We start from the raw sequence: 27,808 nt of genomic DNA, 5'->3' as shown, positions 1-27,808 counted from the left end.
AGATGCCATTTTGCACTGATGTTTAACAATCATAGAGGGAGAAATCCATCATGAAACCAATTTCTGCAGCAAGAGTAACAGAATGTAGACCAGAATTCAATGCACACATAAGGACCGGTTGTATTTTGAGTAAGGGGCACAGCCTGACTCAATCTTTTCAACAACTGAAACGCTCACTCAGTATCATTATAGCCTCCTTAATCTATGCATACACCAAACTGATAGCAAATAGCTCATGTGCAGATTGTTGTTATTGTGTATTGTTGTATACTGAAAAAGTCATTCAGCTGTATCACAAGAAAATATTGCGGCAGAAAAATTAAACTAAATATTGTTTAGCAACTTCTTTAAAGGCATACTATGCAGTTTTCCGGTTTTGTCAAACAGCTACCCCTAGAGTCGCTGCGGAGTACTTGTATTTAACGTTAACTGTCGTAAATACCACTCACCAGAGCCGTCTCTATATACGGCTCTGCGTCGCTGCACTCACGGCCTGATCCCCTCCCCCCTGTATACAGGTACATGTTCAGTAGGATGGAAGCGCATCGAACAGGCAAAGACAGACTCTGAAGATGTCTACTGACCAGGTAACGTCTGAGTGAATGCCTGCTAGTGTCTTCCATTGAGGCTGCTTCTACATCGCTGATGTATGTGACGTCGCACCGTAAAGCAATTTGTGATTCTCGTGAGATTTGGCGGGACGCCACCTTTCAGACTTGCATTGCTGGTTCTGCCCACAGCGTCCCTCTCCAGCTTTGCTATCGGGATGATTCGCTATACTACGAGTTTGTTTACCATCGAAATGACTTAGAAGCTGTTATATTAAGGTAAAAATCTTGCATAGTGTGCCTTTAAACCTACTAAAAGGAATTTTAACTGGTTATGAAACAGGCACGATTGGCTATTTCTATGTAGTTAATCTTAATGCCTGCCACTAAGTCAGGTTCAGTTGGATTCCACTTAAAATCAATGAAACAAGGCAGTACAGGGGCCGCCAGAAGCAGCACAAAATTAAAGTTCCTTGTAGATTTTAAATGTGGGGTTAGTTCATTGTTGAGTCACAAGTCTTCAAGTTCAGACACTCTGGGTTATGGTAAATAGGAAACAAAGTAGTTCAGAGTGCAAAGAACGTTCATGCTCCCAGGTATTTTACGACCTGGTAATAAGACTTAACAATCGACTATTGTTGAGCTACTAACCCAAATCATCAGTATTTGACAACCTGGGATGAAGACTCAACAATCAACTATGTTTCTCCAGAATGATCGACCCCACCTTTAAGTGCAATTTTAAACTCTAAATCTTATACATAATGCTATACCTTTAGACTTTACAAAGACAATAAACGTGCCATCCTTTTTACTGCTTATGATGTTTATAGGGCAGCTGTGTTCTCCACAGCTGTTAACTGGGTTCTGGGAGAAGGCCAGGTTTGAACCTGTCTGATTTCATCCATAGCCGCCATCCTCAAGAGGAAATGTTTGGCAAGATAACAATTTGCTGATATGTCAGCCACCAGAACCTATAGGGAACACATCAGTGAGTAGCTGGTTGAGATCCACTGAAATCTGGGCTTACTATATAAACTATTTGAACAATTGCACCCAAAATGCTGAGATCAGCTTTCCTCAGTATTGAATATTGAATCATATTGGCTGTTTGTAGTGCTTTAATATCCAGATACTGGGTCACCTAATGTGAAATCTCATCTTGGTGGTTTGTCACTTCCTGTGTATGGAGAAGACTCCCCAGAATACAACACACCAGACTATCCTTTAAGGGCAAAGTTGGTTAATATACAGCGTATTTATTCATTAGGACGGGGCATTGTTCTCTTTTGCAACCCTCCTTTGTGATTTATTCTATTCATGCCACAGTGTGACTTTTACAAACAGGTCTAAGCAGCTCAAAGTAGAGAGTAAAACTGAGGTATAGGAGTGTGTGTGTTTGTGAGTGTGTGTGTGTGTGTTTGTGCGTGTGTTTGTGTCTTTGAGGCATCAGTTAACTGGGTCCCTCCCTCCCACAGCGGAGATGGTCAGATTTAATCTGATAAACTCTCGATGCAACAGCTGTCACCCAGACCCGGCCTGTCTATGACCCAATCTCCCTGCCTACCCTCTCTCTTTCTCTCTCTCTCTCTCGTCCTCCCTGTCTCTCTCTCTCTCTCTCTCGCCCCGCCCATCTTCCTCTCTGTCTCTTCTTAATGCCTCTCTCTGTCTCCATATCTCTTCTCTGTATCCGGGACACTTTCATTATGTCAGTGTGTGCAAGTGTACTGAATGAAAACACACATAAGCGTACCCCCAAGTGTGCATGTAGCCACACACACACACACACACACACACACACACACACACACACACACACACACACACACACACACACACACACATACATACAGTCCATTATCCATCTCAGTCCCCAGTTCTGCAGCTTAAGATCTGGTTTTATACAGCTCAAAACACACACACGCACACTGACCTGCTGTGTACGTGTATTAGATTTTTTTTAGCAGATGTTCTGATAGAGATTGAATTGTGAGTGGGCAGCGTGAGCATGCAGTGTTCTGCTGAAGGACACTTTGGCTGCTGATAAACACAACATTCAGTGTTGTGGAGTTCAAACCTTTGACCTTTTCATTATGACTGTCACTGCGTAGACCTGCCTCCCATCGCCCAGTAAGCTTTACTTATCTCTGCTGTTGGATTATAGTGGCATTAAGTCGTCTATGGCCATAAGATGGGCGAGGAGGTTTTGTTCTGTAAAAGTCAGAAATCTCAGCATCTTTAGGACACTGGCAAAGATAAAAAAAACTACCCAGCTCCACATCTATGGTTAATGCAATTTTGTAATATGGGATGTTTTTATATAACAAACAAACAACAACAAGCTTTCAGAACATTTATTTTAGAAAACTGCAGTCTTGAATTGAAGTGATGGCTGTTCTTGTTGTGTTTGGTTATGTTTTGTGAGCCTCAGGGGCACAAAATTTGTTCTACCTTAGAAGGTCCTCAGGATTCAACATCTATACCCAGGCACTGCTGTAATATTGCCTTGACATATTAAGTAAGCAGATCCTGCATTTAGAATATCTACCACATATATGTGTCCCCAAGGTCAAGAATAAACCTCCATGCTCAAATATGAACTAAAGCTTGCTGTGAGGCATTTTGATGAAATATAATGCATATTAAATAATGTTCAGTACTTATTTACTATGAAAGAATGAAGAACAGATACATACCTCAGCCCAAATACTGCTCAAATGAAAACACATATGCACATACATGACATCTGAGCGATCGTGTTGTCTACAGGGTGCAAAATGTACTTTTCTGTCCACTGGCCAAATAGCTAGTGAATTTTACCAGCTACTCAATAGATTACGATTGTTTTTTTGTCTGGTAAGCAAAGAAAATCTACCAGCCACTTGCATATTTCACCAGCATTTGGATGGTAATTTTGTGAACTAGTCATTAAATGTGATTTAATGATTAGTTCCCAGGGTAAGAAACTACATTTTTTCCTTTGCACTAACAACCCTTTGTGCATTCGTGTTTAGTTAGAGCAGGAAGCTGATTAATTAACTGAAAGAAACACGCAGTCTGTACATTAAAACATGCTTAGCAGCTATATTGTTTCTAATGTTTCCACTTGTTTATTTGTCTGCGTAAGGTTAACTGAGCTTGCTGCACACATCCAAATGCAGAATCCCCTATACAACCACAACCCTCTGTTTTCTACAGTGAGCAGCTCCTTTGGTGAAGAATCTGCATATCAAAACATAAAGTTCAGGTCTGATTTGTGGAAATCAACATCTGAGTCAAAGTAGAGTTTGAAATGGCATTAGGCCCAAAGCGCAGGTCATTAAGCTATAAAATTCCATTTAGCCTAATTTCGCTCGGGTTCACTGGGATGCTGCAAAATCTGTCAGTGTCCCAACCCATCTTCAAAATGTCTATTCAAGTTCTTTTATTATGTTGTATCTCTAAGAATGCACATGCAAGCCCCCTGCCAGCACACACACACACAGACACACACAATCACTTAAAACATGCAAGCTGGCCCACACATATGCTAATGCACTCGTTTTCTCCATCTCTTTTTCCATCACGTACACACGCACACACTCCTATCAAAGTGCATATCCAGCATTAGTGATTGGGAAGGAGCAGCGGGGAGTCGAGGGGTGCGTGTGAGAGTGTAATGAACCCCCATTGAGCTGAAAGAACTCCACGGTTTGGGTTTGTGCGTGTGAGTGAAGGGAGGAGGCTTCTGATACTGGCCTGAAACCAAGCTTACACCCATTCTCCCACATTACTCAGTCCAACGGCCACTTTAACATGAAGCCACGTCCCATTTCCCAAAGTAAAACATGACACCAGAGCAATGGGTTTGCTGTTTCTGAGTACTCACGCCTGTTTGAAAATCATGTTATGTTTTGGTTCAGGCATGTGCAATGACAGATGGGAATTTGGTCCAAAAAAAAGCAAGAGAAAAAAACAAGAGTGGCAAAAAAACAAAAACTAAGGCTGCTGATGGACAATATATAATGCCAATATCAAGACAAAGAAATGTCATATATAATTCTATTCTGCTCTATAGGAAATTCAGGCATATGTACCTTTTCACCACCTTCCCAAAACTCATAAGAGTGCTAACACCGTTCCACAATAGCCACACTGACACAGCTGCCTGCAGATGTGTCCGAAGACATTTTTCGCTTATTGGCCTCGTGAGCAGAGATAATCGGCCCAATTCATCGGCTGACCGATGTATTGGTCTATCACTAGCTGATGAATTGGTAGCAGCACACGTGTACTGGCGACAGACAATGTGACACAATGCAAATATCAAGCCTGTCTGATTAGGACGGGACTTCCACGAGTCTCGCTTACGTCACTCACAACAGCAGGGGCCGACGTTCTGACAGCAGGGTGGAGACAAGGCCCTGCCAAATGTTGTCTGAAGGTTTGACTGTCAAGCTCCACTTGAACCTGATTTGAATACATCCTGTCCTGTTAATGGACGTCTGCTCTCACACACTAGCTCTCTCTGGTCTTTATTTGTCTCTAATGCCTCCTCATGCACAAACATCAACAAACACATTAGGGCTTCAGAGAACAATCACTGGCATTATGTTAATTATTTTACAATTAAGTGCCCTAGGGGTTCAAGGGGACGTCTTCAAATTGTTATGATTAGAAAGTAAATCCTCAACTGAGAATGATTTTATAAATCATTTCAAATACCATCAAATACCAAAAGATTATCAAGATGCTGATTAATTTTCTGACAATGCAAAAAACTGTTAATCCACAAACTGTTTCAGCACCAACAGACACTGATATGCATTACACACAAAAATATCAAATGTCTTTCTCTTTCTGTCTAAAGACAGACTTGGGCAGTAACAGATTACGTGTATTGGAGTTTCATAATCAGAATACAAAAAAACAACAACTAACTAATTGATTACAGTTACAGGTATGTAATTACAGTCCTGAGTAGAGGACCTTGGTTTACATTTTATTTTGAAAGGTTCCACTGTTGTCTTTCAAAAACGTAAAAGTCATCCCTCCAAACCCTGACCCACACACATACACATAAATACATGCAGTATGCACACATGCTCCTCACTTTTCTATATTAGCCTCAATCATAGCTCAGCTCATTTCGTTGAATATTTAACCAAGACAAAATTTCCTCTTCAGGACTGGGGCGCAGGGGTGTGATTACACCTGCCACAGTTCATAGACATCCATTTACACCAGAGGACAGAGCGGGACTTTACTGTGAATCCAACTGTAAGCACTGATTCATCTGCTGAGACGCTCATCATGGGCAATGAGTCACACGCCTCTTTACTGTAAGAAGACACACACACACACACACACACACACACACACACATTCTGTACATCCACCTAGTTTCTGCAGTTATTTATAGGACCGCAGGCTGCTGGCTTCATGTATGTGGCCCATATAGAAAGATCAGTACTACAGTAAGATCGTTTTAGTAATCACTTCTAGTACTTAAATAAACTCAAATATTTTATATCTGTGCTGGTTTGCCACTTATTGTAAACAATTGTGACTGGTATGCCTTTCCAGAATCCACTTACTGTAAATTGCCTGCAGTCAGTTTTCTTTGATTTTTCAGTCAGAGAAAGCTGCCGTTTATCGATTTCTGTATTCCCTATTCCACATTGTTGTTGTTGTTGTCCTGACACACCAAACCAATCTCAAAGAACTAGCACCAACAAAGGCCAAATGATCAAATGCTTTGCATCGCCTCGTGTTGCCTCAAATTACCTTCCTTAAACATACGGCAAAGATGTACAGCTGACGCCCAGTGTGCAACTGTGTCTGTGTGAGAGGAAAATAACTAGTCAGATTCTAATCCAAACACAAACACCTGAAGACCAAACATGATGAAAAGAGAAAAAACAAGAAGACAAACAAAACCAACAGACAGACCCTTTCAGACCAATGTGAATCAGTTTAAACAATCATGTTATATGCTTGGAGTGCAAATGAGAATATGTCTGATAAAAAGCTGCAACTGACACTTTAAAGTTTTCCTTTGCTGTGTGTTTGTGTTGGTGTTGTCAGCCCAGAGAAGAAAGAGGAGAGGAGGTGAACTCAGAAACAACAATGAATGTTTTAAATCAGTAGTTTGTAAACTCACCAGCCAGGCAGCTCTCTCTCTCTTGCTGTCTGCCTCCACTGGCTGCCAGAGTGAGACGGACACCTTAAAAACTGCAGTAGGCTGTTGGCCGCAGTCGCTCAACAATGTGTGACGAGTTTTATCCTTGCACAGAAGACAACAAACAATGAAAGTGAGTCATGTAACACCATTTCAGTTATCAAAACTGAGTTGAACAAACTAGAATTTAACTGATATGCTCTACCAAATAATGACAAAGAAATGGCTACCCAGACAACCCTCCCTCACATATGGCCACAGAGGCGGTTAGTACCTTTCACTCTCACGTTTTGATAAAAGGTGATGAATGAGGGGCAAATGAGGCCACTTTCCATCCATAATACCAGGAGAGAAAATGTCTGTATCTGAGCCCCAATCATCAGTCTGAAAGGGTTTCACAATAACACAATAATCTTTGGAGTCTCGCCAAACTCCTGCTGAATGCACTCATGATAAGTGGCTGTGTGGTGTAATGGGGCTAAAATGTAAATGTGGAAATGTAAATGCAGTGGAATGCCTTGCAGTCTGTAGATACCTAGAAAGAATACAAGATGAGATGTTCCCTCTGTTCTGCTGAGTACTCTCTTCTGTTCTGCTCTAATGCACGTCTCAAGGCCTTGCCATGTTCACTAATTCAGTCATTATGTTAAGATAAGTCTATTCCTTCTATAGGCCTACAGGGTTGGTATAAAGCACTGGTATTGGCTTCAATTAGAATATCAACTGAATGATTGACATACCTATGTAAATGGTCTACTATAATAGGTATAATAGGTTGCCTTTTATAATAGTTTCTGTTTTAACCATAGCAGAAAAGCACAGGTGTGACTAATAGGGTTGGAGGGTTATTAGTGTTTTGCTGAATGGCAGCCTGTCATTGGCTGCTGCGTAAAAGAGACATCCCACTCAGCTCCTCTAGACGACTGTCAGCCCTGTCAGATCTGTGACACAAAGACTTAAACATCAGATCTTTTATATTTTATGTTTTTGTCAGAACAGCTGAAGAGCTAACCCTCTGTATCTGGACACAAGGGATTGAAATAAAAGCGATAGGTGCGAAGAAACTTCCTAACGTCACAAATAACACCGTATTTGAATTGACACAATACCCAGGACAGCTGGATTTTTTTTATCTGAAGCAGCCTCTCTAGATGTCTCTTCCACTGAAGTCTGACTTTTTACTGCACACAAGCAGGAGTGCAGTGAAATACTGCTGCATACTGCTACCGCAGCTCGTAGAGAAGCTGTTGGCAAACCAGTTTTCTCCATCTGACCCTGCACTTCAGTCATTCAATAAAGAGGCTAAAGCACAGTTAAGGCTGAAAAAGTACAGCTTAGGCTGATTCATGTTGAGCCTAGATCTAAGAGCCCGGTCCCACCAACATTTATATCAATTATTTTTTTTTGACAAAAATCTAATTATTTAGAATGTAATTGCTGCAATTAGTGTCACTTACTCAGAGATGGCAAAGTAGATCCATGCTGGGCTTTCACGTTCAATTGTCGTGAACATCCACTCATGAATTTAGGAAATGGATGACTTGAATCATTTAACACTGCTGACGATTTAGCAGGCATTAAGTAGAGTATGAGATGTCTTATAGCCACCATACACTGGATAAACCCTCAATTTAGGTGGCATGACCTTTCCTGGATTTTACAGTGAAGTAGGGAACACCTTGTGTCCAGCAGCAAAAAATAAAATAAAATAAAATAGTTCATTTATGTTTATTTACATTATTGTTCCAAGCAGACTGGCTGTTTTTTGCTGCACTATAGTGTCAAAGGAAAGAGAACAGCAAAGATATCATCCATCCAAAGTATGTGTTTTCTGCTGTGTGATGGTCATTACAGTCTCATGGGGCTGCTAGCATGACAATAGACATTAAGTCTTCTTTAGCAAATGTATCATACTATTTTTTTGTAACCAGATTTCCAGTAATCCTGTAATCCTATTACACAAAATAAGTGACTTCCTAATTCTGTCCAGTTAAGACAGAGTCATCCAGCTGGATTAAATACTGATCCAATACGGTTTGATTAGTGCCTATTGCTTTTTGTTTAACCATGCGAGTAAAATTTGATTGTTAAAGTGTGGTTACCTCTTTTCTCTGTGCATTACTGTAATCCCATTGCAGGTAATCAGGAGCCTAACTTTCCAATACTGTGCTGTAATAAGACACAGCTCTCCCTCCTGGATTCAATATTGATCCAATTTGGTGTGATTTCCATCTGAGCTCTGGCTTCAGACCGACTCGCCTGGTGCCAAACACACAGACTGGGTGATGGAGGAACCAGAGCCAGAGCTGCACAAAGCTATGCTGATCTGAATATGAATGCAGTTTGACTCAAGTCCAGACTGAAATAGATCGAACTTGAACAGGATCCAGTGATGAATGGTACTTAGAGTCAGATTACAGATTTGGTTTAGAGGTTGATTACCAGTTTGGTTGTCTGATCTTGCTGAGTGTCTCTCTGCTGTCATTGTGTGTGCTGCAGTTGGAGGGATGTGAAGCAATGTTGAGTGAAATCCAGACTGAGTGAGGCAGAGGGAAATGATGCACTGATGCAAAAGTGATGTGCAAGAGAAAGAGAGGGAACTGCTGTGAACTGCTACTCCACACAATCTGAGAGAAAAAGTACAAATAAACTGCACTGAATAGTGAATAGAAAACATTTAATTTTTGTGTAATTCTTTGTTGTAAAGGGAGGGGATGGTATACAATACATACAGGAAACCAGATTTTGACACATGGGGACATACCGATAGAAATAATGGGAACTAAAGCAGGTTTATTAATAGAGCAGCTTTCATTCACAACACAAGTCAAAGTGCTTTACAGGCACAGAACATTGAAATCACAGAAATGAAAATCACTGCAATTTTTTTGTTCTGTTATCTCTTCTTTTCCCAGCCATATAGTTTGAATGACTAGAGAAGTGTACCCGCTGCTACTTTTTCTTTTTCAAGATACTGTACATAACACTATGTCTTCTATAAGTACTTGCAAATGCTTTGTTATGTAGATATTCTGTTGTATAAAGGCTATTATCTCTTTGAAGACGTTCCAATTTGCAGAGCTTGTACAGAATATCAAACTGCATCACTGTCATAAGCATAATTGCAGTAAAGATTTCCTTGTTGAGTGTTGTTGCTCTGTCCAACATGGAGGTTTGTCCATGTAACCACATGGAACTAATTTACAACCAATCTGGGTTCCTGAATGTCCTGCTGGCTCAGTGGGACATGATGCCTGCCACATACACAATGCTGGAGACTGGACGACACATGACATTTTCCATGAAACCTGTTCCAAACACTCTCCCCCCCTCTTTTTTGTGGTATTGTTGACTTATTTGATTTACCCACCAACAGCAGACAGAATACTTACAATGGACAATTGCGGCTACAGTTACAGTATGGTTAAGCAACAGATGAGATTAGAAGAGATAAAATGAAAACCCACCCTGCATAGCCTTTCTTTCTGCTTCACTTTATACAGTAAGTACTTTCTGCATTGGCATCGAATGTTGGCATTGGATGCAAATTCTGTGCTTCAAAATCATCCAATAAGAGGGTAATTCCTAGGGCTGCTGGGATGGATTTACAATACTAGCATTGGATTTAATAAATCAGATTACTGGATAATTTTCCCATTGTATTTTCTTTAACTCCTTTTAAACTTTTTGTTCATATTGCATAATAATCACCATCTGGCTTTCTGAGGAGTTGGGCACTCCGGTTGAATTACCTCCTGAGAAGTCTTATATCTATTTTTCAGTTTGGAAAGCTTTTCCTTGTTTTGTGAGGGAGTTTGAGGTGGGTTGGGAACCACTGCGATGGGCCTGTGAAGCCCATTGAAACACACATTGACAGTCCTCCCTTTGGCTTTACATAGGTTATTTATTATCCATCACTGTTTAAAAACTACGCAAACACAAAAATAAAGATGCATCTGTTTAAAAGGCCTTTTCCCAATTTCTAACTATAATATAATTTAAGATTATATTCTGATCAAATTTACTGCATGATAAAAAAAAGTTACAATAATAACACACTTAATCTAAAACCAATAAATATGAATGATTGTTAGATATGTTTACATTTATATGATAATAAGCTGAAAAATCTTTACATCTTTTGTCTATAGGTCAAGTTATCCAAATCAGTGTTTCCTCTATAGCTGATTATTAAGGTGGGTCACTGCTATATATGAGGGAGAGATGCCACCCATCTGCATTTTACTACTGTTGTTTTAATTGGTTTTAAAAAGGCTCTATTATAACAATCTAACTTTTTGGAACAACAATTATGGAATCATATGAATAAAGCCATTGAATTGAATGGAACTGAAATGAATTGAAATGAATTAAAATGAATTAAAATGAAAACATTATTAAAATTTAATCTGGTTTGAGTGTTTAAAAATCCATCTGTGTTCACAGGCTGTCCTGGACTAATTCCAGTCAACGCATTACACAAACTGGACATGGCCACAATTGGCTTCTTTTACTTAACAATTATTGAAATCTGTCCAATTAGGTAAGTTTGCATCATGTGACCCGTTGCCCTCCTGGACAGCTTTCAAACAGCAGGGTTTGTCTCATTTGAATTAGATGAGCAGTTTTTGTCAGTGCCTTGTGAATGCTAAGTCCTTAAATGAACACATTTCCATTTAATTACAAGAATTTGCAAAACACTCTGAAAACACTATTCTTATTAACAGCACGGTATATTAGAAAATCAAACCATGTAGGTTGCCAGTGCTACACAAGCTGTTCTGACAACAGAAACTTGGAGAAAAAAAGAGGATCCAGATGCTTGACTGCATCTTCGGTCTGGCGCTCTCTGTCTCATCAGCATCACGCCCCTAAAACATTTCGACTGTGCATGACTACTCAACTGGAAATATGGCAAAGCCCAGCAGAAGTGGGTATGGATTATGATCTGAATAAAGAGCATTACACCATAATGCCTCTCATATGTGAACAGCCATATTTTCAACAGGTGACCAAGAATATTTCGACACTACAGAAGAAAAGGACAAAAAACACAACAAATAAAGCTCATCGGGCTGATGGATTCTCAACCATCGCTGGATGAGGTGACCAATTATCCTTTCCAAAAAAAACCCTTTAAAATCTTTGGAGGAAAGCCAACGATTATTTGAAACTTTTGAGAGCTTGCAGATATGCAGGACAGGATTTTGCTGATAAAGCATACTCTTTTTTTAGCTGCACCTTATCTCACACATTCACACCTGGCAGCTGCCCAGACACTGGAAGCAACCTCACAGAAATCACTGCATAAACAGAAACAGTTTCTAAACCTTTTTTAAGAACAGATAAGAATCGCCTTTCTCTCTTTATGACTTTATTTTGTAATTTAATTTTCAAGACCTACTAGACAACTCGCATGTCAGTGTAAGCACTTGCTAACTGTTCTAAACAGACTTGAACTTAAACTTAAACAATGTCACATATGATGCTTTAAACCAAAGGTACTAAACAAAGAAAAACATCCACAACTGCTACTTTGCAACCAACATGAATCCAAGCTGACCAGCTTCTGTTCTCCGAGGAGCAGCACACAACTATTCACGGCCTCCTTTCCTGCCTGAAGGGAATGAGTTTCTGCCACTCGAACCAAAATATTTGAAATTGTCTTTTATTTTCTCAACATCAGAGCAGAATCTCAAGCTGTGTTTGAATTATCTGCGTGGCGCAGCATTGCCAGAGCCCCCTGCAGCCCTGTGGTCCTAAGCTGGGGGGGGGGGGCAGCAAGCAGATGTGAAGCCTGAAAGTGATGCTAATGGACTCTGTCCTTGTTTCTGATCCCTCTTAGCGTGCTTCCCTGCTCTGAATCACAAATGTAATTATTTGACCACGATAATATTTACAAAATGCGTAAATATAACAGATTCTCCCTCTTTCTGATCTGTACAGTATGTGTTTTGTGCACTGGTAAAAAATCTATGAGTATAATGACCCCTGTCCTCTGCTCTGCAATTTAATTATTTAAAAAGATAAATTTCTTCTTTAATTTGCAACATAGTGATAAATTCTTAATGTGGCGTTTTGTGTCAAGGGCACTTTACTACCCTAATGCAGCTAATTATCCCTCTCTATGTGTCGAATTAACAACTTGGCATGCTTTTGATATTTGTTCTTCCATTATGCATGTTGTGGTGTGATGCTATGTTTAGTACACAGAGAACGAAAGCTGTGGCTGCAGGGAGCGGTTGTGTGTTTGTGTAGTGAGCCAGCGTGGCGGGTAGGAAGTTTTTTGCTCTGGAAATGTAAAGCAGGCAAAAAGTGAACAACAAGCCTGGATATTTATATCTGCTGCACAATTTTAGCTTCATACATATCATCTCGCACACTCTTCTCTCTTACTTTGCTTTCACCCCCGACTTTTCCTTCCTTCCACGTCAACAGTCTTTTACCTTCCTCCTCCTCCTCCTCTCTCTGTCTTTTACTCACTCCTTCTTAGTTTACTTCCCTTCCTCATCCCTGTATCTACACACTCCTCCTCTCATTCTCGCTCTCGTTCTCTCTCTCTCTCTTTTTATTCTGTGATTTAGGTCACCGACTGACTAAAAGACTACACACAGCTGGCCTATAAACCGTTGTGCCCTCCTCTCCAGTCACCCTCCTTTCACCCACACACACATTATGATGAATCACAATCTGGCCCCAGCCCTAACTGACAGTGTCCTGAAACACATTTGTTTGTTTGGTCCATCATGTGCCTCCGTGCTGGACCCAGATTTCACTCTGTATTAGTGTTTTTCACCTGTACCTGTTTTTCCCCTCATTTTCTTTATCTCTTTTTTTAATATTTCACCTCTCTGCTGTCCCCATCTCTTACTTTCTCTACTGCTGCTCCTCCTTCATCAGCCTTTTCATAAACAAAACTCTGTGACCTGAATACAGCATGAGCGTCTGTTTGGGTGTGTGATTCAACATCCTGCTCTTCCCTCATCCCAAAGATCTCAGCTGGGGTTGTTTGATCTTTGGATGTCAGTGCCATTTATTTCACTTTTTTGTCTTCTTTTGCAGCAGGAGACATTTGGAGGGGACCTTATTTGTTTGCCTGATTGTTTGCCACTCTTGTATTTGTTTGCTTTGCATCAGCAGAAAAGCAGTAGGTCAACAATTTAACGAACAAATTGCCCATGCATGCAGGCTCTCCACTCTCATCTGAATCTAATAATGTGGCCACCAGATACAACACACAATCACAAATACATGCATACACACTCACCCAGGCTAGCTTAATCACATAATCTCTACCCAAATAATTAATGACATCATTTTTGGTTGTAACGTCTACAATGCCGGCCAATTGGACGCCAGAGGTAATAAAGAGGGAGTGAGAGAGAGAGAGACAGAACAGGAGGAACAAAGAAAGCATGTATGAAAAAAAAGAGAGTAGGGGGTTGATGAAAAGATCTGACAGACCACAGACAGAAGGTGAAGGGAGAAGAAGAAAAGGGCTCAAATGGAGAGACAATACAGAAACAGACCGGTGGTGGGAGGGGGAGAAGACTATTAACATTTGTAATCATCTCTGCTTTCGTCATATTGTTAATTTTGAGGTGTGTTATTAGCTGGTACACTCGCCTAAGCCTACACAGAGAGCAATATGAGGAGGCCCAACACACAAACAAGAGTGGAAGATGAGAAGCTGCAGCACAAATATAACCTGCATAAAATTAATTTTGATGAGAGGAAGGCAGAAAGAAGAACTCAAAACAATCTTACAACAAGCTTGGGTGTAGTTTATCAAGTTCCAATGGATAACATTACTTACAAATCCAGCAGACACAAAGCAACAGGGACAACGCACTGGAGTCCTCAGCCTCACCCCCTGTTAAAATACAAGTCCACTATGTTTATCTTTGGCTTGTTCCACCAGCTCTGGAGAGAAACAGCTGTCTGTCTTTGGCTTGTTATCGCTCTTCATGTACTTTGGTGGTCCAGCCTTTTGCACTAAACAGGTAACATCCATGCAACTTGTTTTAGCTTGTGGGCTAGAACAGCTGGCTTTGGGTTTGTTGGACCGGACCACCTTTGTCCTGTCTGCCTTGGGTGCCAAAGCTGACTCTATAGATAACTATCCAATATTTTATTCGTATTATATTTGCATTTATTTACATTACATTACAAATACCTCTGCACAGTGCACACTTAACCAACCACAAACCTACACAAGCCATATAGATGTGTTTATCACCTGGATATCTCTGCCCAGCCTTCAAATAAATGCTACAAATATGTCAAACACCGCCTGGATCAGCCCTATGCAATATTATAAGTTAAAAAATACAAATGTATGCAGATTTTTCATGTCAAATGTCTAAATTTCGAATAACGGAGCAAACAAATGCAACAGTAAGTCTGTCTTTGTATTCAGTCTGTTTCAGCCTTTATGTTGTGTTGCTTGTTAGCTAAGAAGATACTTAGACAGTTCCTGCCATAACTCGGATGTTTACTGTAAAAAGCACTGTGAAGTTGTGGCTAATAAAAATATATAGAGAGCATTAAAAGTTACTGTAGCCGCAGACTGCTCATGAACTACAACAAACAGCCTTTTCACAACACAAACTCTATCGATAACTTGATAACATTAGTTAGCATAGGAGTCAGGCTAGGTTGCTAGCAGACGGCGTTAGCTAGCGATTAGCGGGAATGCTATCCAATCTAATCTAACTTTATTTGTTATCAAAAAGTAAAAATAACAAATACAAAAAATAAATCAAATAAATAAAGTCAACATCTTACTAGGTGTCAAATGCCACAGAGAAGAGATGGGTTTTAAGACAGGTTTTAAAAGCAGACAGAGAAGAGGCCTGTTTAATGTGCAGAGGCAGATCATTCCACAATTTAGGAGCAGACACAGGAAAGGCACGGTCCCCTCTGAGCTTCCACTTAGTTTTAGGGACACTCAGGAGCAGCTGATCATCTGACCTGAGGGGGCGGACGGGTATATAGGGGTGTAGAAGCTCAGAGAGGTAGGGCAGGGCAAGACCATTCAGGGATTTAAAAACAAATAAAAGAATTTTAAAATGGATGCTAACAGAAATGGTAGATGTGCTATCTTGGTTGACAATGCCATAACCATAAGTTACAAAAAGCACCCTACAACTTTTACACAGATACATATTAGCTGAAACTGATATTACTCTACACTCACAGGGATAAGTTCCTCCAGAGCTGAAATAAGGGAACAATGGGGGAAAGCAAAAGCTCTCTAGCTATCACTTGTGGTGCTTTCAAGTGGGTTTTGTTCAGCGTACTTGCCGCCCATTTGTTTGAATAACCCATTGATGCTGGTGTGGTGAGTATGCAAATGTTACTGTACCTTTTTGTGCTTTTTTAATTTCGAGTAATTACTCTTGTTTTGTACCATGTCCTTGACAATGAAATGTAGGAAGCGCAGTTATTAACCATTTTTGAAAAGGAAACAAGGACTTCCGTTTTCATCGGTCACCTAGCAACAGCAGTTCTTGCAACTTAAACCTGTTGAACCCAAGACCACATATCAAGGTTTTCTCATGCCAAAACAACCTCATGGGCATTAATCATACTGCAATCCTCTGTGTAATGGCATTATATTACTATTAATCTAACACTGAGTGAGGAAGAGACACAATATACTGTAGGGAGCACACTGAGCAAACTCCATTTTGTCCAACTTTTACCAAGGTCAGGAATGAATTCACAGTAGTTATTTTCAAAATGAACTTCCCCATACTTTTTAAATGATTATTTTTGTGCATTTGTTTGAAAAGGTAAAAGGGTTCAGAACCATTCCCTGATGTAATGACACTGACTTTTTCAACCTAATCTCCTCTTGCAGGGCAGACGCCTGGAACCACTTTATACTGAGTAGGAATGAAAAAGTGAGCAAATTTAAATTGAATATGAACAAGACAGGGAGTGAGAGAAGAGGAGCAGAGGATGGAGAGTTTAATGATGAAATGAGCAGTAGCCAGCTGTTAAATCAACAGTTATGGATCATAGGAGGAGAAGCGGCTCTACAGGACGTTTTCACCTCTTTCCTTGCCATAATTCTTTCATCTTTTCATCATGTGAGGCGCGTCCCCGCGGAGAGGCGAGGCTCATTAGTCATGCGCGTACCACGCTGCTTCTAATTCACACAATCACGACACGTGCCGGGCAGCTGCCGCCGTATGCCATCCTCCACTGCGTGCGTGTGTCTGTGTGTGCGTGTGTGTGTGTGGAGAGAGGGGGGCCTGCAAGTGGCTCTTCTGTTATTGACTGCCTGTCTGAGTGGCAGTATGTCTCTCTCTCTCTCTCTCTCTCTCTCTCTCTCTCTCCACACACACACACACACACACACACACACACACACACACACACTGTCCAACCTCCGTCACCCTCGCCCTGTGTTGAATATGCATCACTATACTGCATCACTTCCAAAACGGACAGATAAGCAGCAGGCCAATGGCCACCTGCTGGCCTGCCGCTCAGGATCTCCCTGGGTTTTTTAAGGGGGGAGGGTTGTTGAGAGGGGGATGCCGGGTTATAGACAGACTGTGGCCTGCCCCTCTGCATTCACACTCCCCTCCATACCCACCCCCTGTGGGATGGATCAACAGAGAGGCAAAAGGCCGAGGGCAGCAGGCAATTGGGGGGAGTGTTATACGAGAGGGGAAAAGCAATGAGGACACAAGACGACCTTATCTATAAAGACCCTCTCTGTTTTTGTGTATTCTGTACGTTCCCTGTACGTTCCCTCTCTTTTTAGCCTCCCTTTTTTTTGTCTCCCTCAACCTCTGTGCTTTTCTTTCTTTCTCTCTCACACACATACACACAAACACACACAGCAGCAGCAGCAGCAGCAGTAATCCACCAGTCTCAGTGTACCCCCTCAACCTTGTACACACACACATGCAAACACACTATCGCCGACTGTTCCCATGGAAACCCACACCGACAGAAAGCACGCGGGCCCCTGCCTGGAGGCTCGAAGCAGCATGGAGACTTCCCGCGAGGAGTCAGCCGGTTATTGATCCTTCAGCACACGGAGGGCAGCAGACTGGCCAAGCGTGCACACACACACAGACACACATGCACAGCGCTGCTTTCCTGACTGAAATCCTCTGAAATAGTTCCCAGTTAACACTCATCACTAAATATGCACACTGCAGCCTTTAGAAATCATCATAGCAACAGTGTCATCCCTAATAAATGGTAAAATCCCACTAGCAACAGATGTATCACTTTATTTATAAACTGTAGTTCAAGCATGGGGTTGTCAGCTTTTACGGCTGACACATGAATGAGAAAGAAATCAAAGCCTTCAATGGGCTGATGTTTGCAGTTTGGGAAATGTAAGAACACAGTGGTGAGATCATTCTCACAAAATCCAACATGCAAACAAACATTATAATGTTCTTCCCATGAAATAAAATTTCACAGCAGAGCAATGGAATGAATTATTCCCAGAGGGCTCGTGCAAATCCAATTCACAGCATTTCAGATATTGTGCGTGACATGCAGGAAATTGCATAAATGTTGTAGTGTTGCCCCAGCATGAGCAATTTTTTAAAATGCAGATGAAATCCTGTTCTCCACCTCCTCTGATCTATTGTCAATGTTACAACATGCCACTCACCGGAACATCTGGAACATCAGCTTTCATATAGTCAACAAAACTCATCAATTTCATCAACATAAGAACCAAGAAACTCACACCAGTGTTAATACAGTTGATTTGCTTCATTAACCATGTCATAGTTTCCATCAGAAGCTTTTATTTCAGATGCAGTCAGCAGGCCATAGAAGTTAGCAAAACATCTGGTCATTTCAGGCTTGTCAAAAAACGAAGCTGCATGAATGCAGGTTTGTTTTTTGCGTTTGCCTGTTTAACAATATTAGATATTATGTTCATGTGTGCATAAACGCTGCTATTAATGGATTGCAGAGCAGACGGCAGCAGAGTGGATCAGCAGCAGGATCCAGCTGTTCCTGACCCACATTACCTCAGCTAAACAGGGAATAAGATTTTCTCATTTGAATTAGGTCTTCTCATTTCTGACTCCACGGCAAGTGGTATTAGAGGCTGCACACCGAATCATGAAATTAATTGTGTCAGAGGGATCGTTTTTTAGGTGCTGCCAATATACCGAGACATCCTGCCATAAGCGGGTGTGTTTTTCACATTTCTGAACAGATACTGTGTATATACTGACTCTCATTTAAAGGGAAGACAAAGTCAAGTGAGGGTTATAAAAGTTCAGACACCATCATTCTACTTTTCACTTTGCAAAACCCACAGTTGTAAAGTCTTTGCAACAGGTAGCTGTCCGTGGTCCTGAATGAACCAGCTGGTCCCATATCATTTCATTTTCCATTAAAAAGGAGGTACACACAATGTACCTTGCATCGTTTAATGGTGCATTTTTAGATGGCTGTTTAGTCAAAATAGATGACAATCTGATTGGGGTATTTCCAGTGGCGGCTACAATGGAAGTTGATGGCAGTGATGATTTTTCAGCTACCTGAAAGATCAGTTTGAACATCAGGTTTTAGAGTCCGTGCCACCACTTTGCACTGACATGTAAAAATCCCACAGGTTGTTATTTGCAGAAATGGCAGATGGAGCACTTTTCATACAATAGAGCAGAAATGAAATAAAAAGCAAAGAATACATCCCTTTCAAAAAACAATCACTCTCTTCACTTATCCAGTCAGAGCTACAAACATTTTACAATCTTTCAATGGGTATATTTTCCTATAGGAAAGAGACATACATTCACAAATTCCTTAAAGTCATCCTAAAAAAATGGATTTCTAACATTATAAGCTGGTAACATTGAGGGTGAATTTTTGTGTTCAAAGTGTTCAGAGTGTGTTTTGCTGTTTTGCAGGGGACTGGCCGACATTACCTGAACCTTCGTCCTTCTCACTTTATGAGGGCAGTGGTGCTGTGAAATAGGCTTTAACCTTCAAAGCCTGCCTCACTTATCAAAGGTTGTGGTGTATATATTTATATATATACACCACAACCCCACTATATATATATATATATATATATATATACAGAGAGAGAGAGAGAGAGAGATGCTTATTGACATATATACCTCATAAAGTATAAAGTGAAAAAAGGACAAAGGCTGAGGTAATATCATCCATATATACACCTGTCATGGTTTCAGTCTGTGAATGGAAGTTTGATAGCTTGGAATTAGATGATTAAATTACCTAATGTAATTACATAGACCTGAATGAGGTGGTTTGTAGGTTGCTGTCGATGAACTGAGTTGCGCTCTGACAGATTTAAGATTAGCGTTTGTTATTAAAGCATTAGTTTTGGACATTTGCAGTTAGCCTCCATGCCTCACCTCTCATTCTAATTTTCTCTCTCTTTTCCCCCCTCTCTTTACCTCCATCTCACTCTTTCATCTCTTTCCTCATCTGTCTTTTTTAGCTATTGTCTGTCATCTCTTTACCAGCTTTTAAGATTGCAGCTTCAAAGTCTTCTGCATATTTTCTCTGTTTGAACTGCGTGTGAGTGGCCACTGGTGTTGAAGTTCTGGCAAAAAGGTGATCCAACAATTTTACCAAACAGCACTTGGTGACATTTCCAGGCTCAAACTGGGCTGAGTATGCAAAGGTTATGACATTTTTTAATAATAAGTAAAACAAATATAGTGAGTAATGAATGTTCCTTCTGCAGCTTGCTCTCAGCAACCATTTGTTTGGAGCTGTGTCTGCAGTGAGCAGCGAAATAATATGTTTCTTCCTTAATTATCTTCCCTATTAACCCTTTCTTATACATTTTTTGTTGTGCTCTATTGTTTTATTTCCTGTGTATTTATAATGCCCTTTGTAACTGTGCTTTACAAAAGTGCTAAGGTGTCAGTGTGAGCAGAAGAAAACCTCCCTGCAGCCAGAAAAACACCCCCATTTCTCCCTCCTCATCACTTATCACTCACCTTCTTTTCCCAGTCTGTCCTCCTCTTCTCCCATCATCCTCTCTCTCTCTCTCTCTCTCTCTCTCTCTCTCTCTGATGTCAGAGCCCCACAGGGTGCTGTAGTAACTGTCTGTCAGTCACTTTCGTTTAGTGTTTATAGTCCATCCAGCCTCTCTGATCCATTATAAATAGCTGTAAGTGGCACAGCGCTCCCTCCTCGCCGTCACTCAACACTCTGTCTATTAGACTTTGTACTCAACCTAATTAATCTGACCAGTTGCTCAGAATAAAAGATGAAGGTGGACATGAAACAGTTACATCCTGAGTGTAAAATCCTATTGGTCTGGCATTATAATGTAAGTAAAAAAGGAAAGGAAATAAAATAAAAAGTCTAATATTTATTTGTTTATCTATTAAACATTCTGAATCATTTTGTTTACTTAATAAGAGCAACACAGACAAGCAGGGATCTGCCCCTGTCGATTTATGTCAGATTTTTATTTGATTTGACAGGCAGAGCTATTTATAATTCAAGAGTTTTCAAGGGTACATTGGGGATTCTTCAAGGTCTCAAGATCTGTGACGTAATCTGTAGCTAGTCTTTCCAAATGCCAATAAATATATTGAGTGCTGAAGGCATTTCGCCTCATTCCTGTATATTTTCAAAGATTTAAAGGCTTTGCCATCAGTTTCTCTTGGGGTCTCTACTAATAGATCAACCAAGTTCTTCAAAACTACAATGAGATTCAATGTACTTTGGGGTCTATCTATATCTCAACAAATTTCTGAAGGGACAGAGACTCTTCAAATTTTCACATTCTCATTTTATTAGAGTTCCCATTCGGGGTAATTACCATCCGTCTTCCAGAATAGGAGTCAGAATTACTTTCATGCCAGAAAATTTCCCCTGGTGGATTCACTGCTGTCTGGATTTTACTCACCCTGATAGACCCAAGGCTATTAATATCTCAAAGACTTTCAAGGGCATACAAGGATTAAAGTAATTTTCATATTCTGCAATGTGTAGTGGGAATATTTTTGATGTGAAATATGCTGTGTAATCCCCTCTGCCTCCTGTATATTCTTGTCTGTTGTGTGTGCGATGTTTAGTCATTGTGCTTGTTACATTGCTTTACTTTTGCCTGAAGAATGTGGGATTCCTCAGTTGCTATGCTGGAGAAAACAAACAACTTTGATCACCAATGCATGTTCTAGCACGATGAACTACTTTATGTATACTGCAGTTTTGCCGAACTGAACTTCACTCTCACACTTAGAGAGGATGATAAGAAGATTGAATTACTGGTAATTGTTTTACAATCACTGAAATTGAAACAGTAATAGGCTAAGGAGTGTTAATTTCCCAGTGAGGAGCATTGTAACAATACACTATTTCAATTTCAGTTTCAGAGAAGAAAGACCTAGATCCAACTGGAGGAAATCAAGTTCTATACCCCAGTGAAGTGACCTTGTGCAAGTAGCTGACAGATCCAGATGTCACTTTGACCTCAGACCTCTCTGTGATGGGTGGCCAAGAAAAGGAAAGCATCCCCCTACTTGGCTGAAAAGGGTATCATTACATCTACACTATCATTACTGAATGGGTAAACGGAGTAATACCTGTCACACTGTTTCACACACTGCCTAGTCACAACTTGTCTAGACGTCCTCATGCTCCCCCGACACGCACCCATTCCAAATCCTGTTAACAGCGCCAGCCTGAGCCACAATAACCTACATTCCACAGTAATCACACTGGCTGACTGAGGCGTGTGAGGGCGTCAGAGCAACGATAGAAAAGCGGCAGCAAATCCTGGCGATGGAGCACGAGGCTGGAGGGAGGCCGCTGACACCCAGAGAGGGGAAAGAGGATGGGAGGGAGAGCAGTTTTCTTTTGTGCATTCAAATCGTATTTGGAAAAAGGAGGATATGCATTTTGGAGCACCATATTGCTGTGACTGTGCTCCAAGCTTGTACCAGCTCTGAAAAAAAAAAAAACAGAGGCAGAGGGATCAAACAGATTGGGACACACACATACATGAACACACATATCATATTTACAGCAAGAACTGACATTCACAACACTGAGTTTTTATTCATTTTGGCTAGAAAGTGAAGCAGATTTGGTTACAATTCAGTTTAGTTGGCAAAAAAAAAGTATGCAACCACTAACAGTAAAAAATAAAACAATATATATGTTAAAGTTCTCAAATCTTAAATGTCTAAAGAAAAGGCTGCTGCAAGAACACTGCCCAGATTAAATATGGTCTAAAATTGTCAAAATTGTGATTTAAATTATAAATTATCTGATTAAATAATTCATAAATAATAAATGTACCTCAATCAGAGCAAGTATTTTGATGCCAGCTCTCTGTACTTGACAGTTAGTGATACTGGGTGCTACAGTCAGACACTTTTGGTACCAAAAAAAGATTGACTTGACCTAGCCTTACCCAAATTGGTCCTAGTTTGAAGGATTGGGTTTAGTTGAGCCAAACCTGAGATAGCTGAACTGAAGTGAGACAGAAAACATAGACAACACTGACACACACGGGAGAGAGAGAGAGAGAGAGAGAGAGAGAGAGATCGAAAGCAAAAACACAGGAGGGATGTGGAGACGCGCACGCATATGCACGCGCATGCTCGGTCACGCTGCGCTCAGATTTGGCTGCTCCTCAGCTTCTCTGGGCGCTGATGCGCGGCGTCCCCGACTGACACGCCTTGTGTATCTCCTCCCATCAGCCACAGGAAGAAATCATATTCAATTCCAGCCGTGTCATTACAAAAACCATACACCACCCAGCCGGCATTATAAATTGGTATTGAATGGGGAGATGGTGAGTAAATGTTGGAGGAAATTTGTAGCCTACATATTTGCATAATGTGATTTTTTTCCCACAAGTATCAGGAAATGGATCTGCCCATTTAGCCATGCGCAAATTAGTGTTAAATTGGGATGATTGCTGGATTGCGCGCATGTGCCTTACTGAAATCAGTTACACTAATCCCATAATAAATTTGGCTACTACTTCAGCAAATATATGAATCCCTGTTGGACTATAACGGCCTATAAAATATACTATATCCGTATTACTATATAGGGAAACTGTTATTATTATTAATTATTCACAACAAAGTCACTGAATTTAAATTTCTCTGGGATTTTCTTGTGTGTGTGTGTGTGTGTGTGTGTGTGTGTGTGTGTGGTGTGTGCATTACTCATCGGTGAAAATACGGGAGATGACGTCACTTTTACTAGAGCCAACCTTACGATTGAGAGCTTACGTCACTGCACTGAAATATAGCTACTGAGTGCAACTTGATCAGGATGATATCACATGATAAGAAAATCGATTCATCCATCAAACAAATGACTCTGCGAAACTGGAGCTTTTTTATGAAAAGAAATAAGATATCATAAATATCATATATATCATAGACTCAAGTGCTTTGTCACGATAGACTGCACTTCATGTTGCTTTCCCCCTTTTTGGTAAAGTTTCTAGGACTTTATTTTCTGCAATTCATCAGTGTCAGAATCTCATTTTTAGTTGAGCAACATTGCTGGGTTTGTCTGTGTGTAACCCCAGTAAAGGGTGACCGGCGGGGCTGTTTGTTAGGATGATAATTCTTCAGTTGATACGGTGATGACGGTGTGATTGTGTAAGATCTTCAGGCTATCCCCCCCTCCTATTCCAGTTGTGGATATGGCTGCCGCCGCGGGGGCTGTGTAACAACCCTGCGCACCGGAGCCAACCATTATGAGAGAGGAAAGGAGAGAGAGAGAGAGAGAGGGAGAGGGAGGGAGAGATAGAGAGAGAGTCGGCGGAGATGCAAGCAATAGGGGGAGGGGTAGAAAAAGGAGAGAGGAGGAGAATGTGACTGTGTGTGTGTGTGTGTGTGTGTGTGTGTGTGTGTGTGGTGTGTGGATGGATGGATAGCCTACTACCGGGCTGTGCTAGCAGAGCGCGCACACACATACAAACACACACACTCACTCAGAAGGGTAGTGTGTGAGCCAGCCAGCCAGTCAGTCGGTGTGAGTGTGTAAGCCATGTTGGATGTGAATGAACGGGAGGAGAGATGCTGCTGCCGCGCCGCTCCTAACGCTCAGACCTCCAGCTCCACGGACCACAGCGGGTAGATGCCAACTCTCCAGGCCGACGGAGAGACGGGGGAGCCTGGGGGAAGGTGTCGGGCGGTGCCGGCGGTCCTGGAACTGGCCACCTAGCCGGAACGAAGGAGAGATAGAAGTAACGGGGAGAGGGGAAGACGCGCTCGAGAGAGAAAGAGAGAGAATAGGCAGAGGTGGAAGAGGGAGAAAGGAGAGGAGAGACAGAGAAAGGAAGAGACTAAATGGCTGCACCGCTACCGGGCTTCAACCCGCTCCTGCTCTCGTCTCTGGCACTCCACCTGCTTCTCCTCGGCCCTTTGTTCGCCCTCACCCCGGGGACGGTGAATACAGGAGGGGCTTCCAACCGATGGACCCCGGGCCTCTGCTACCGAGACGCCGGTAAAGTGAGCCAGCAGCAACAGCAGCAGTGCGAGGAAGCAGGGGAGTCGCCGAGAGGCAGCTGGGATCTACGCCCCAGCAGGTGGACCGTAGAGCGGATACAGGGTGAGGGATGCTCTGGAGTACAGCGCGCAGGGGGGACGCTGGGAGGATATCACCAGGATGGGGCGAGGGGGACGCGGAAGGAGAGACTGAAAGGAGTCGGGACGTTTTGGAGGAGTGGAAACGGCTCTCCGGCACCATCACCTCCTCCTCCTCCTCCTCCTCACCACCCAGGTATTAGGAGCAGGTCGAGCTCTGATGGCGTCGGCGAGGGAGAGGGGGTGGAGAGAGGGAGGAAGAGGAGGAAGGGCGTTGTTTCTCCTCCCGCTTCACCTGCTTTCCCCTCCTCGCCGGTTCAAAACGGCAAAAAACGGGCAGTACAAAGGACTAGAGTGTGCGCGCAACGGTGGCCGGCGTCAAGGCCACACCTCGCCAAACGTGGCGCCGCCAGAGCCTTTGTGCACGCCTCTGGCCTGTGCAGGGCACCCGGAAGTGGAGAGAGAAGAGGGGGAGAGGTGTGGGAGAGGGCTCGTGAGGTGAGGATGCTCTTTGCTACATGGTGCTCCCTGACACCCGGGCATCTCTACTGGTCAAACCCCGACAAACAAGCTGTCTCTCCGGCCAACAACCCCTCACCTGGCCCCCTGCCAACCGGTTGCTCTTGTTGCACTCATCCTCTTTCTGGATACAATTCACCACAGGTTTCAAAATACACCTTCAAATTTTACTCCCTTTTCATCAACAATCCGGACTGTATCCAGGGATCAAAATTTGAATACATTTGTCATTTTTCAACTTGTAATTCCAAGATTCAGCCGCATCCAGTTTGCAGGAGCAGCAACACCACCAGGGCTTTGGATGCTGATGGGGGCTTCGCCAGCATGGACAGGAGGGCTGGTAATTGTCCTCATTTGGGCAGGCACAATGTTATCGATTCCAGCAGCATCAGAGAGGGGGGTGATGATAGCTGTTTGACTGGGAGCAGGGAGGGGGAGAGGGGCTCAGCGAGTGGGCGAGATGAGGAGGAAGAGAAGGAAGCGTACACATGTAGAGTACCAGCAGTGATTAACCCCAGTACCAGGGCGCACCTAGATTGTTGTGGATCCCCTGTCTGTCCTGCGAAAGCCAGGTATTACCACGCCAGAATTATACATAATGGGAGGGAGAGAGATGAGAGGAGAGAGGGAAAAGATGGAAGAGGAGGAGGGATGAATCAAGGCAACAAACACATTAATTCATCTAATTATCCGGATAATGATTTGGCTTTTCCTATTCTGACGCTGCTATGTAGGGCTGATAATGAGCCTCGGCAGGGGAAATCAGCACCGGCAACCAGAGGGCAGAGCAGTCAAACCCAGGGAGAAAGTGTGGAGGTTCCCGGTGGTTGCTTTGGTTGTTTGGACAGTGTAGAAGTGGGGGATGGATATTTAGCTGAGTTTATGGTCCCGGAGGGAGACATAACTCAGAGGAATCTCCCCATCCAATTTACCCCCAGCAGCATCACAGAGACGCCCGGCCAATGTTTTCTATCCAGCAAAAGCGCAATTCCCCGAATCACATCAACATATCCTGGCCCGGTGCTCACTACGCCCCCTCAAACACAAACCGGCGATTATGCAAAAAGTGGAAAACTATCCAAACCGCTTCGTCTGTCTGCTGAGAAAGTAAACGCAACTTCAGAGACAGAGTCTGCCGGTGACTCAGGCTTTTTCTCGCCTGCTGAGTTTCCCGTTACATCTCCCGGAGTTGTGTCAGCAACGGCTCTCTCATCACGTCTTCTCTCTCAGCCTCCAGATCACACCACAGCAAAACACCTCACGTTTTTCTCGAAAATTAACCTGACTTCATGGCGGGGTGACTCTGCGCGCTCGCTTCACTTACCCGCCGTGAAGGACGTGATTTCAGCACGATGGGCAGCTCCCCTAGACTCTCAGCGCGTGTTTGTGTGGCTCAAATTCAACACCAACAGTAATAACAACAACGAAGAGGAGGAAAGCAAGGAAGCAAATGGATATAGTCGTGAATCTAAAATAGATTGGCATGATCAGACACAGGAGCCAGACCTGTGGGAAAGCGCACTGCGAGAGATGATCCATGCAGGGTGCGTTGATAGCATTTCCCCCGACTGTACAGCCACCAAGCGAGGGGACCGTGCACATATGCAATTAAAATCCGGTAAGCAAGTGCCATTAGCGCCCGAAGGTGTCAGACAGTTAGATAGGCGGCAGATGGGGGCCGAGGGAGAAAGGGAGAGGGAGGCAGAGAGGGAGGGAGAGGGCTTGGAGGGGTCCGCTGCTGTTGCTGCCGCTGTTGGGGGAGGGAAATTACAGGTGGGGGCGGGAGAGAGAGAGGTGCGGTTGATGGGAGGCAGAAAACCAGGGGGAAAAGAGCAAAAGGAGGGGGGGTGGGACAGAGAAAAGGCACTAACAAAGGCAAGCCAGGCAGAGGAGAGAGAGGCAGAGGGAGGGAAGGGTCAGGATAGGGGCAGTAGCACCACCACCATCACACAGCCAGATAGCGAAAGAGGGAAGAAAGAGAGCCAGGCGGATAAAAGCCATGAGACAGGAGAGGGGGATGAGAGGGAGGAGGAGGA

At 42.5% G+C, this 27,808-nt stretch overlaps 1 protein-coding gene and 1 long non-coding RNA gene across 2 annotated transcripts in view; one reads left to right on the top strand and one right to left on the bottom strand.

Annotated features, from left to right (window-relative positions):
- Positions 1-18,521: 18,521 nt before the first annotated feature.
- LOC127376999 (uncharacterized) lies at positions 18,522-24,743 on the bottom strand. The gene is made up of 3 exons (XR_007887600.1): positions 24,659-24,743; positions 20,682-22,642; positions 18,522-19,244 (listed from the first exon to the last, which is right to left on the bottom strand). It is a non-coding gene; the product is annotated as an uncharacterized LOC127376999 (long non-coding RNA).
- Positions 22,883-27,808, top strand: part of celsr3 (cadherin, EGF LAG seven-pass G-type receptor 3) — a 107,279-nt gene continuing 102,353 nt past the window's right edge. The window contains 1 exon segment of the mRNA XM_051424460.1: positions 22,883-27,806. Within this exon segment, the coding sequence (XP_051280420.1) occupies positions 25,017-27,806 (2,790 nt within the window). The 5' untranslated portion in view covers positions 22,883-25,016.

This window comes from Dicentrarchus labrax, unplaced genomic scaffold (assembly GCF_905237075.1).
Source record: "Dicentrarchus labrax unplaced genomic scaffold, dlabrax2021, whole genome shotgun sequence".
NCBI lineage: Eukaryota > Metazoa > Chordata > Actinopteri > Moronidae > Dicentrarchus > Dicentrarchus labrax.
The sequence above is the reverse complement of the archived record's forward strand: the minus strand, read 5'-3'. Positions and strand labels throughout refer to the sequence as shown.